This window comes from Haliotis asinina, chromosome 2 (assembly GCF_037392515.1).
Source record: "Haliotis asinina isolate JCU_RB_2024 chromosome 2, JCU_Hal_asi_v2, whole genome shotgun sequence".
Taxonomy (NCBI): domain Eukaryota; kingdom Metazoa; phylum Mollusca; class Gastropoda; order Lepetellida; family Haliotidae; genus Haliotis; species Haliotis asinina.
Window position 1 is genome coordinate 28,550,637 of NC_090281.1, and position 13,974 is coordinate 28,564,610.

At 38.4% G+C, this 13,974-nt stretch overlaps 1 protein-coding gene across 1 annotated transcript in view; it reads left to right on the forward strand.

Moving 5' to 3' along the window:
- LOC137273527 (uncharacterized) overlaps positions 1–13,974 on the forward strand; it is a 66,100-nt gene that overhangs the window by 44,614 nt on the left and 7,512 nt on the right. The window contains exons 19-26 of the mRNA XM_067806252.1: positions 7,378–7,416; positions 8,239–8,402; positions 8,627–8,743; positions 8,927–9,118; positions 9,648–9,714; positions 11,611–11,661; positions 12,518–12,798; positions 13,623–13,814. Of these exons, the coding sequence (XP_067662353.1) occupies positions 7,378–7,416; positions 8,239–8,402; positions 8,627–8,743; positions 8,927–9,118; positions 9,648–9,714; positions 11,611–11,661; positions 12,518–12,798; positions 13,623–13,814 (1,103 nt within the window). The remainder of the gene's footprint in view (positions 1–7,377; positions 7,417–8,238; positions 8,403–8,626; positions 8,744–8,926; positions 9,119–9,647; positions 9,715–11,610; positions 11,662–12,517; positions 12,799–13,622; positions 13,815–13,974) is intronic.

Sequence of the window (13,974 nt, forward strand, 5' to 3'; positions counted from 1 at the left end):
CTGTTGTCCCCAGCTGTGATATTGCTGGAATGTTGCTAAAAGGGACATTAAATCATACTCATTCACTCATAAATTATTCTTTAATGTAGACATCATGTCTCTATGTATGAAAGAAACTGCTCTTGTCGAGCCAGAAAGAGTTAAGTAAACTTGTCACGTTTGGTTTCTCTTACAGCAGGGGTTTGGACCAAATGAAGTCTTGTCTCACTTGGAAATCTGGGAATACATTATACATCTTCACCTGTCACATATGGCCATGTGAAGATAAGACCTTCCATGTATGGTTTTGTTGTACCATACAAGTTCTACTTATTGCTAAGTTAAATACTAGAAATCTAAAAACTGATGTTTTCCTTAGTGGATCTCATTCATTACTGTGATTTCATCATAGCTCTCTATCAGTGGTCTGGTTTCATAGTTGGTTTCTGCCAGTACTCCAGTTTCATTGTGGGTCTCTTTCAATACTGTGGGTTTATTATGAGTCTGTGTAATTTTTCCAGTTTCCTTCTTGGTCTCTGTCAATACTCTAATTACATGAAGGGTCTTGGTACTCCAGTTATTTCTGTTAATACCCCAATTTCATGGTTGCTCTCTTTCACTGCTCCAATCCATGGAGGGTCTTATAGTGCTCCAGTTTCACAGCAGGAGGTGACTCTGTGAATACTCTAATTACATATGGGGTCTTAGTACTCCAGTTTCACAGTAGGAGGTCTCTGTGAATACTCTAATTACATATGGGGTCTTAGTACTCCAGTTTCACAGTAGGAGGTCTCTGTGAATACTCTAATTACATATGGGGTCTTAGTACTCCAGTTTCACAGCAGGAGGTCTCTGTGAATACTCTAATTACATATGGGGTCTTAGTACTCCAGTTTCACAGTAGGAGGTCTCTGTGAATACTCTAATTACATATGGGGTCTTAGTACTCCAGTTTCACAGCAGGAGGTCTCTGTGAATACTCTAATTACATATGGGGTCTTAGTACTCCAGTTTCACAGTAGGAGGTCTCTGTGAATACTCTTATTACATATGGGGTCTTAGTACTCCAGTTTCACAGCAGGAGGTCTCTGTGAATACTCTAATTACATATGGGGTCTTAGTACTCCAGTTTCACAGTAGGAGGTCTCTGTGAATACTCTAATTACATATGGGGTCTTAGTACTCCAGTTTCACAGCAGGAGGTCTCTGTGAATACTCTAATTACATATGGGGTCTTAGTACTCCAGTTTCACAGCAGGAGGTCTCTGTGAATACTCTAATTACATATGGGGTCTTAGTACTCCAGTTTCACAGTAGGAGGTCTCTGTGAATACTCTAATTACATATGGGGTCTTAGTACTCCAGTTTCACAGTAGGAGGTCTCTGTGAATACTCTAATTACATATGGGGTCTTAGTACTCCAGTTTCACAGTAGGAGGTCTCTGTGAATACTCTAATTACATATGGGGTCTTAGTACTCTACCATGGCACAGTAATATTGAAATGGTACAGATGAAATATTTTCAAAGTGGTCCGCCAGTACTGCATATAATTATACAAATAGTACCATGATTCATTATAAAGAAAATGCAGTCAAACTCAGACCTGTTCAAATGACTGAGAATTTAATTTTGCACCCCATCAAACTGTTTACAATGGCAGACTCCATCTCACACCCATGGGCTTTGTCAACTGACAGCCAATGTGCCAGTGAGGAAATCCAGTTTTGATAATGGAATATTTTCTTGGTTAGTTTATGGATCCAGGACAAGTGAAGTTGAACTATAAAATCTTACAGTCATGATAGTGTTAAGGAAATCCAGCTCTCAAGTTCACAGATTTACACAATATTTACTGATGTATTGACAATAAATTGAAATTGTAGTGATGTTTTAAGTATAAATGGATCATCAAAAGTCATGGGAATGGATATTTTCACAAATTATATGCCTTGTTTCATATGGCACCCTTTGAATCCCTACAAATGTCTGCCAATCTTTTAAAAGACACCTGTTAAGAGTGAGTCACATTTTAGGTCTCCATTATCTGTAACAAACGAATTGTGTTTAAAAGCTGATTTGAATTCTCTAACTTACAGTTACCTTGTATTATCAGAATCTATTGTTGAAACAGAAACTAAGTCACACCTGTTATATTTCTTGTTTATTGGATTTTGTACTCAGAAAAGGCAGGAGTGTAAAACAAAAAAAAAGGTCTTCAGTCAAAACAAAAACTCTCATGCGTTTCCATGTTAACTCTTTGTTTTTATCAACTAAAATTAAGTTTCACACTGATTTCAAGAGTATTTCACTTACGTCATATTAACATTACGATTTATATTTTGAGTGGGGAAAATTAATTTATATTTTTGTTCTTATTCTGAAAAATATGACTGGCGGATTTGTAAAACGTGCATTAAAATTGGTCAGACCTGATCAATTTTGTTAGCAAATAAGTTGGCTGGAATCTGCTGTACATGAATAATAATGTTGGCCTTTGGTGTCCCACCAAGATCAAAGATCGTAACAAAATTACCATTTGTCATTTGGGAAACTTGGCATGTCTGTCAGTGACTGTTATTAATATAAAAACTGAGTAATATAACTGTCAGCAGAGTTGGCTGTGTTGAATTGAAGATGATTAATATAGTCAGCCTCTAGTGTCATTTTTCAAATTTCGCATCTTTCTAAATGTCAATACATAATACATGCTTCATTAATGCTTAGTCTCTGGATGTATGTAAATTTGATCAAAACAAATAAACCCATTTAAACTGAAAAGGAGCCTCAGTGAGATTTAAAGTTAATGAAATCTAGACTTGCTTCATTTAGATGGTCAGTGTGGTAGCCTAGTGGTTTAGGTGTTTGCTTGTTATGCCGAAGATCTGGGTTGGATATCCCACATAGTTACAATCTATGAAGTCCATTTCTGATGTCCCCCACATGATGTTGCTGGAATATTGCTAACAGCAGGATAAAACCGGATTCACTCAGTCATTTATTGCTTTATCTGTGTGAGGAGGGAAAGACAGTGGGAAAAATATTGTGGTTCAGGTACTGTGAGACAGACGAAATACATACATATAGGAGTCATGTTTTTTTGTGAGGTGATAACTTCTATCATTTATTATTTGTTAGGTTGACCAGTTTTGTGTGTTTTGTAATTCATGCTGGTATGTGATAATTTGCAATATGTGTGCAGTGTTGACATACCTACTCAGCTGGGATGTGTTAGTAATCTGGTTGTCATGGCAATGGTAAGTGATAGCAACTTACTGATGATGAGAATGCATAATCCCCACCATGCTGAGTATGTGACATGCTTACTAAGTGAACCTTTAGCTAGACAAGTATGCAGCTGCTCACACTGCAAGATGTGCATGCCATTCCTTACACTAGAAGCGTATACAGCTCTTCACACTGCTTGACATGTGTATGGCTCCTCACACTGACAGTTGTGTGTACAGCTCTCCACATTGCTTGACATGTGTCTAGCTCCTCAAACTGACAGTTGTGTATACAGCTCTCCACACTGCTTGACATGTGCATAGCTCCTCACACTGACAGTTGTGTACACAGCTCTCCACATTGCTTGACATGTGTCTAGCTCCTCAAACTGACAGTTGTGTATACAGCTCTTCACACTGCTTGACATGTGCATAGCTCCTCACACTGACAGTTGTGTACACAGCTCTCCACATTGCTTGACATGTGTCTAGCTCCTCAAACTGCCAGCTGTTTATACAGCTCTCCACATTGCATGACTTGTGTATCTCTCCCCAATCTAATAGAAGTGAATAGCTCCTCACACTGACCGTTGTGTATACAGCACTTTGTACTGCTAGATGTGTATACAGCATGTCCCACTGCCTTCATGTATAGTGATCCCCAGACTGATTGATTTGTACATAGCTCTTCATACCTCTGAAGTTTTGTATTGCCCCTCAAACTGACAGGGTGCAGTTTCTCACACGGTTGACATGGATACAGCTGCTCATTCATCTGAACATGCACAGCTCCTTAAATTGTTAGATGTGCATACAGCCCTGAATTCAAATTAAACATGCACAAGCTCCTCACATTGATAACTCTTGCATCAACTCATAATATATAAATTACACATAAACCATACAGTTTCATGTTGATTTGAAATGTGATCTTTCAATGCAATTTACATAAGCATTGTGTTTGTATTTGATCTCTGTAATTATCTCATCCAGTGTAATTATCATGTGTAATTATACGATCCAGTGTAATTATCACATGTAATTATCTGATCCAGTGTAATTATCACATGTAATTATATGATCCAGTGTAATTATCACATGTCATTATCTGATCCAGTGTAATTATCACGTGTAATCATATGATCCAGTGTAATTATCACATGTAATTATCTGATCCAGTGTAATTATCATGTGTAATTATATGATCCAGTGTAATTATCACATGTAATTATCTGATCCAGTGTAATTATCACGTGTAATTATATGATCCAGTGTAATTATCACATGTAATTATCTGATCCAGTGTAATTATCATGTGTATCAAGTCTCTATTATCCATCATCAATAAAAGCAGGATAATACATCAGTTACAGCATTGATACTCGTGCATAAAATCATTCAGTCAGACAACAGTAATGAGATATTTGAACAGCCTCTGGCAGAATTCTAGTCTAGTTATGCTGTTGTTGAAAGTTTTGTCCCGTGACAAGTGTAAAACAAACTAATGCACTGTTATATCATTGAACAACCTGTTTTATGGAGTCACAACCATTATCAATCATCTGAACCTTCTTGCATTAAAAATAAATATAGGCATGCCCATCTTCATAAATATTTGGGGGATTCAACTGCTAGTGTATACATTATAATAAATCAGTATCATGTCACTTTTTGAATTCTATTATAGATGTATTTCAATAAGGATATTCATTCGTAACAATGTGTAGATTATATTTAAATGTTCAGCAAGCCATTATGTTTGATGTACTTCTAGTGTGCGCTAAATACTACATCTACTCAATGGTTGGATTGGGTTATTCGGGGTAGTAATAATCGGATTGTAGCGCTTTGAGCGCTTTAAGGAAAAATATATTCGCCAAAGTGCTTGTTAGTCCTGTGTGTACATTTCGTGCATCCTCGCGATTATGTATGTTCATGATACACAGACCTTTTCATGACAGCTAGAGTTGATAAAGCCGAAATCCAGCATTTCAATTTGTCAGCGATCTAGTGAATAATCAATCAATGTTCATACAATAACGTATGTTTTCTGTTTTGAATCTAGATGAACCAAAGTGACAAATGTTGAATCTGCTCAATGTAAGTCACAGACTAGTGTAGTAGTACTTTCCTTAAAATAATCAGTATACACTAGCAATGTGTCAGCGAAAACGCTTCTTTCATAGAAGATTACTAAGCATGCAAGTAAATTCTTCTTTACTGCCATCGACATAATTGTTTTGTACAATTTAACCTCACACAATATGAGAGGGACAAATTGTTTAAGTATGTCTCAAGTCTTACATACAAAGAATACATACATATGTTAAGAAAATATATATGTACATGCCACCAAAGGTCTCCATGAGAAAATGCAATAAAATTAGGTGAAACGTTACATATATAATATGTATTCACACCTGCTTTTTTTTCGACATATAGCTTTACAACACAATTAAACAATTAAACAATCAGGACTTGCTCGTATGACGAGACAGTTTCCTGTAATCTCTGAAACATGCCAGGGATATCAGGGGTGAATAGCCCAAATTAGTCTTGCCACAGCCAGCCAGGCATCAGCAGGGGATTCCAGGTGTTGCGCAGTGAAGTGACTCTCAGGCTTAATGAATTAAGGGAAGACTGGACTGATATTTTATGTGCTCTTCCTCCACTTGTTCCCGTCACTTTTGGACTGGAGATTTTATTATAATAGATGACACACACTGACATTCTGTACATACATGTAACCTACTGTACACACAGGCTGGCACACTGTGCACACTGACACACCATATACATGTTGACTCATTGTACATGTGCCCTACCTTTAAGCTCATGAAGTGCTCAGAAGAACTATTTAGTAGTAAAGGAGGTGGCATACAAAATATAAAAGTGTTAAGGAGATGGCATACAAAATATAAAAGTGTCAAGAAATTGCTAAGTTTGATATCATTTTGTAGAAATTTGTGTCCTGAATCTAATTATGTAATAGAAATGACAAATGACAGCATTTGTTTGACATGTACTGCATCTTTGTGGCACTGTCTGTAAAAAGTAAACCATTAATAAAAGTTCTCTTAAAAGTAAATCGTTTACTTTTATCATCCAATATGTGTTTTTACAAAGATATTTCAGTATTGATATAAAAAAAGTAGGACAGCCAATCTTCAATCCAGTATTATAGGATTTGACACATTAATTTCTAAAAAAACCCAGAAATTTAAAATTCTTATAATAACAAGATTTTTTTTATAAAATGAATTTTTATTTAGTAAATTCACACAAGATTAATATTCAACAATTAAAAAAATATGTTACCAGAGGGTATCCATATTTAAAAAATATCTTAAATTAAACCAGCATACCCAAATTAACCTTGATGAGGGGAGATAACTCTTGCTCAGGTTTACATCAGGATAAATGCTTATGTGGCCAAATTATCATGAAGTAAGATTAGAAATGAGATAAAGGGAAATAACAGTGTAACATAAATACACGCTCCTTGACTGTCACATTCCGTTGCATACGGTATGTGCACAAACCACAGTATCCAACCTCTTTAATAGACAATATACATGAACTCGTTGCTCTCTGAACACCCAGGATCTGTTCACAACTACACACATGGACTCAATGCATTCTGGACACACAAGACATGTTCAGGACTGCAAGTAACACACATGGACACACAAGAGGTGCTAAGGATTCCACAGACACACAGACTCATGGACACACTGCATTTAAACACACAAGCATTGCTTAAGACTATGGATAACCCCCATGGACTCACTGCATTTAAACTCTTAAGAAGTGTTCAAGACAACAGCAACACACATGGACACATGGCATTCTGAACACACACAAAGTGCTCAGAATTACTGGACAACACACATGGATGCAATGCTTTCAAGAAGTGCTCAAGACAACAGCAACACTCATGGACACACTGCATTCTGAACACACACAAAGTGGTCAGAATTACTGGACAGCACACTTTAATGCAGTGCATTCAGGAAGTGCTCAAGACAACAGACAACATACATGGACACAGCAGCATCATTATCATTAGACAAACTCTCAGTCTGAATTCATCTGTCATCTGTTGTGTGACCATGTCAGGATTCTTATCAGTTTTTTTCACCTGTCTTTAATCCACCTTCATCTTGTTACAGAAGCTGCTCTGAAGGACACCAAGGTGGTGTTTGTTGTGGGTGAGTCCCTTACTTATACTCTACATATCAAACTTTTATATATCTGTTTGTGTGGAAGTTCATAAAGAATTTGTCCAAAGCAATCAAGCGGAGGTTTAATGGATTGATTGACAGTTTGTGACAGATCATTGCCCATGATATCAATTACATATATTTTATGTACATAAATATTATGTAATATTTACATGTCACTGTCATAGAAATTGGTTATTACAAGAACAATAAACAAAAGAAATATGTCCCAGTGGATCCAGTAGTTCAGTGGATACATCCCCAGCCAGGATCTGCTGGTCATGGGTTCAAACCCAGATTTTCCCTGATCTTTGTTCTGTCAGCATGATTCTTGAGGATGGAACCATAATGGTAAATATTTACTGCTTGACAAGTATTAGATGAGCCAGCACAGTGAACGCGTTTGTGACATGCAGGCAGGGCACGTAATCTGGAAGAATACACTTGGTTGCTACAGGTAGATTGGCGATTAAGCATGTGCAATACATGCTGACCATGGTGTGAAATCAATACTGTTACTGTTTAACACGTGTCTCGTAGAGCGATTTAGTTCAGCAAAACACCATCATGACATGATTCGCACGAGGAAATTGAACTTTTCAATATTTAGATGATACATTAACCTGTTTCCCTCTTGTTTCAAATGGAATGGTCTGGAGTGCGTTCCCATATATACAAATTGGGGTCTTTTGTTAGGTTGTGGCTCATCTAAAACTTGTCAAGCAGTATCACCTGTGTCCCTTTGCTGGACCATTCAGTGAAAAGGTTGCCATATAACTGTCTCATTATCTCCCCTTATGTTGTCACCAGGTGGACCCGGTAGTGGGAAGGGAACACAATGTGCAAAGATCGTGGAAAAGTATGGCTTTACGCACCTTTCCAGTGGGGATCTCTTGAGAGCAGAGGTTGCATCTGGATCTGATCGTGGCAAGAGGCTGAATGAGACAATGGAGAAGGGGGAGTTGGTCTCCCTGGTGAGTTTGAGATCTAATATTTCCATGAAGAAAAACATTTTGAAATAAATGATATCATGTCAGTTTTCATTTGTATTCTATGGGTAACAGAAACTGTTATTAAAAATAGTTAAAGTGTTTGTGTCCTGTGATGTAATTACTTGAATGACTGGAAATAATCAGTATGTTGTCTATGTCACATAACAATGTTGTCTAGTCACATGACCTGTTTTCTTTGTCTGCAGGATGAAGTCCTGCAGCTGCTGAAGGAGGCCATGTTAGCCAAGGCTGCATCCAGTAAAGGTTTCCTCATTGATGGTTACCCCAGAGAACTTGACCAGGGAAAGAGATTTGAGAATGAGGTATTAAACTTCATCTTCACCTCCACAGCATGCTAAAGCCTTAAATGAAGCAAATCTAGATTCCCTCAGGTTTTGAATCTCCCATCCTACTGGGGCTCCTTTTCAATCTGAATTGGTTTTTTGTTACTATCAAAATTTGCAATATTTTTAACACACTGATAATCCCCCTTGTTTGTCTCGAAGGTGGCACCAGCAGAGTTTGTCCTGTACTTCGAGGTAGCGGATGAAACGATGACTGCAAGACTTCTGGATCGGGCAAAGACAAGTGGCCGTGTGGACGACAATGAGGAGACAATCAAGAAGAGGCTAAAGACTTTCCATGATGTGACCACTCCTGTCATTGATTACTACCAGTCGCAGGGTAAAGTGAGAAAGGTGAGGATGTGGATGGAGTTGATGCTGTAGATGAAGAGGGCTTTATGTTTCATCTTTAACCTAACCAATCTACATGGCATGAGATGAGTTCAGTTAATGCCATCTGATCTGTTGGGGTAAGCTAGTGGTTAAAGCATTCACTTGTCATGTGAAAGGCTCGGGGTCAGTTTCCCTCATGGATAGAAAATGTGGAGCCCATGTCTGATGTTCCCTGATGTGATATTGTTTCTGTGTCTAAAGTATGCTGTCCTTAGGCTACATCTGTCTGTGTCTGTGGATTGTAGTTGTTAGGTTACATCGATCTGTGTCTGAGGATTGTTGACATCAGGTTACATCTGCCTGTGTCTAAGGATTGAAGCCATCAAATTACATCTATCTTTATATGAGGATTGTAGTCGTCAGGTTACTCCTGTCTGTTTCTGAGGATTGTAGTCATCAAGTTTCATCTCTCTGTATATGAGGATTCTAGTCCTAAGCTACATCTGTTTGTGTTTGAGGATTATAGTCATCTGATTTCATCTGTGTGCAGGTTGCAGCAGAGGATGGCCCCGATGTTGTTTTCAAGGAAGTCGAGAAGATATTTGATGCCTTTACAGGTGAGTGTTGAGATGAATCATAAAGAAGGACGATATTGGACTGCTTGCATCTTTACAGTCTGTGACACCTGACCAACCCCTAGTTTCTATCTCATAAAACATCCTGATCCCCTTTCACTACACATTTCCTTCAGTAACCCTTTCCTCATTCCTAGCCTCAGTGTCTGCCCTCACAACACCCTGACAGGTACCTTAGTTTTTACACCCAACAGATCTGTTATCTTAGCCTCTATCCTGTGTAATTTCTTATTAATCCCGTACCTTAGCCCTAATCTTGAGTAACATCATTCTGATACCTCATGTTAGTCCCAGTCTTGTGTAACATCTTACTGATACCGTATCTTAGCCCCAAGCTTGTGTAATGTCATACTGATCCCTTATCTTATCTTCATCTTTTTTAACATCTTACTGATACCGTATCTTAGCCCCAATCTTGTGTAGTCATACTGATCCCTTGTCTTACATCTTACTGATCGCTTATCTTGGTCCCAATCTTGTGTAGCCTTGTACTGATCCCAAATCTTAGCCTCTGTCTTGTGTAACATGTTACTGATCCCTTATCTTAGCCACTACGATGTTTATCACTCGACTGGTCCTTGTCACAGCCCCTATCACGTCACTATAACACCTGCCAGTGATCCATTTCAAAATCTCAGTCTCCCCTATCTCAACCCCTACTCTAACTAGATTTAGTCTATTATGGGCTTGTACAATATTATACCAGACTAACTACTTATCTCAGCTTCAGACCTAAATAACACTGGACTGGTCCCTTATCATAATCTCTAATCTCAACTTTTAAATCCTACAACACTTGACTGGCCCCTCATCTCGAGCCCTACCCCTCTAAACCCCATAACACCTGACTGGCATATTGTGTGAACATACAAACCCTATAACACCTGACTGACCTCTTATTTCAACCTCTTAACCCTATAACATCTGACTGAATCTTATCTCAACCTCTAAATTCTGACACCTGACTGGCCTCTTTTCCCAACCTCTAAACTCTGTAACACCTAGCTGACCTCTTATCCCAACCTCCAAAGTCTATAACACCTAACTGACCTCTTATCTTAGCCTCTAAACCCTAAATTAGCTGACTAACCTCTTATCCTAAAATCTCAACCCTATAACACCTTACTGACCTCTCATGTGATCATCTAAACCCTATAACAGCTGACAAGTTCCTTATCTCAGTTGTCATTCATGTGATTGATCTCACGTCTGCTTTTGCTTTATTTACATGGTATCAACCCTATAAAGAAAATATTTGTGATATAGATATACTGATATCTTATATAACCCTACTCAGGGTCAGCTGATAACAGGAGACATTATTACATTCAGTGTTATCATAAATTCCTCAGGAATACAAACAGAAAGAACCTTGCATGAGGACTTTGTGTTTACTGAATGCGTCACACTGCACCAGGCAACAACCATGGAGCCTTGTCCAACCAGACTGTGCAGGATTAATTTTGTTGATTTGTACCAGTTACAGTTTCATTCGAGTTCAGTTTTATTGGTCGTGAATGTCTGTTTATGTTGCTAGTTGATAAATGACAGATAAGCGTTATATAAAGGTTATCTTCAGAGCTAAATCAAGAATGAGATTACAGTAGAGAGACACTATCATAACTGAAACGGGTGAACAAAGATTTTTTGAATCTGGGTCAAGTGACAGATTTGGAGTCAATATTATGGGTTTGTATATCCTTTCTTGCTTTACTTTTGTTGACAGTGGCAACTTTGTTGCATAGTGATGTTTGTAGTGTAGTTATCAACAATAAACAGCTGTTCCTGTTCAGTCTTGATGGCTGACATGAATATAACAAGCATGGTTTGGCGATAAGATTGTATAAGTCCTGACTACTTCACAATCTCTGTCTCCAGCACCTACAAGCGGCCCAGCTCTGAAGGATGCAAATGTGGTGTTTATTGTTGGTGAGTTGAACTTCATCTTCTTATTTTGACATGCGAATTGAGTCCATAAAGTTCCTTTGAAATATGTTATATCAGTTACATTGTTAAAACTTTTATCAAACTTGCACTACCTTAATCTACTTCATTTAGAAAGATATGTTTGCCCTGTTTGAAGAGGTAGTCTCATGTATGGTTGACCTTTTGACAAGATCTGTTGTCTTTCCTCCTTACATCTCTCTATATACTGAATCTGTTGTCTAACTGGATAAATAAAACTGTGCATTTCCCAAAGAAAACTCTTCTGATGAAATTCTTCATGAAAGATAATAGTATTAGTTAATTTTAGAAAGGTCAAAGGTTCTCAAGTGAAATGATTTGACATGAACAATATATAAAAACTGGAACAAGTTATTATTTACATCATCATTCACGATTGTAGTGTGTAGTTTTAGAAATCCCAGTGTTACTAAGGTTCTGTTGGGGCAATGGAGTAGCCTTGTGGTTAAAGCATTGGCTCGTGAAGACTCTGGTTTGATTCCCCTCTTGTGTGCAATATGTGAAGCACATTTCTAGTGTCCTCGGCTGAGATATTGCTTGAATATTGCTAAAAGCGCTGTAAATCCATACTCAATCACTCATTCACTCATCTCTGATACACAGGTGATAGGGTTGCCTCCCTTTGCAGTGGCAGAATTTAACTGATCACTGTTTCAAATGCTAGATTTTTCCTGATTCTGTCAGTGCTACAGCCTGAGCTACACAGTTTTGGAATTGCATCATATTTTATTTTTCCTTGTCCACTGGGCTGACTCTCCTCAGTACTAAAATTAAAAGCATTTAAATATTAGTTATCCCCCACTTGTGTCCCTGCCACCAGGCGGCCCAGGCAGTGGGAAGGGAACACAGAGTGCCAAGATTGTGGAGAGATATGGGTTCACTCATCTGTCCAGCGGTGACCTCTTGAGGGCAGAGGTTGCATCAGGATCTGCTCGAGGGAAGCACCTGACATCCATCATGGAGAAAGGGGACCTTGTCCCACTGGATGAAGTCCTGCAGCTGCTGAAGGAGGCCATGATGGCCAAGGCTGCCTCCAGTAAAGGTTTTCTCATTGATGGCTACCCCCGGGAACTGGATCAGGGAAAGAGGTTCGAGAGTGAGGTGAGGAATGAGAAATCTCATTAAGCTAAAGAACTGTTTGGTACTTGGTTGATCAAGGGAAATGTCCAAACAATCAAATGGTATGGGGCTGGAGTTTGACCTCAGGCAGATAGAGACTCATGACAATTTTCCAAAGTGATATGTCCATATTACCAAATGTGTGGGGCTGAGGTGATAACTCTTGTCTGGTAGGAAGGTTCGACCACAGACAGACAGATAGAATTATGACAATCATATAATAAGGATGTTCACACCACCAACCAGTATGGGGCTGGAGTTGTGACAGTTGTGTAATAGGGAAGTTTTAACACAGACTGATAGAGGAGCAATGGTTATGACAGAGGGCTTAGAGTTGTCATTGTCAGTCCTGAAAACATTTATACTAACATTCCATGGTGGGTAGTCTCTGGCTGCAGACCCAATCAGTAGTAGTCTGTCTCACAGTCATGACCCACATTATTTTCCCTTTTGCTCAGTCCTTTCTGACATGCTGAAGCCCTAAAGGTAATGGAAGGGTAGCCTAGTGGTTAAAGCATTGGCTGATCATTCTGACTGCCTGTGTTTGATTCACCACATGGGTACATTATGTGTGAAGCCCATTTCTGGTCTTTCCTGTCATGATATTGCTGGAATATTGCTAAAAATTGCATGACACTCGTTCATTTATAAGCCCTGAATGTAGCAAGTCTAGATTTCCACAGGTTCTGAATGTCCCATCTCTCTGGGGTTGAGACTAAGCATTAATCTAAGGTAGTGGATGATACATGATGTTATACACCATTTCAAAAAGTTGAATGCTACATACATGCTTTGTTTTTTTCCAGGTTGCTGTGGCTAAGTTTGTGTTGTATTTCAATGTCCCCGATGATGTGATGATAAAGCGTCTCCTAGAACGGGCTAAGACGAGTGGCCGAGTAGACGACAATGAGGAGACAATCAAGAAAAGGCTGCAGACGTTCCACAACATCACAACACCTGTCATTGATTACTACAAGGAGCAAAACAAAGTCCGAGAGGTCAGACCAGAATTTGTATTAACTAATCTTTCTTCTCCATTTAGGTGTTTTTTTAAAATTGATTGTGTTATGCAGAAATAAATATGTATACTTAATTTGGATATATTGTGATTTTCATAATTTTGTCTAATATGTAAATGAAGTGAAAGTAGCCTCATGT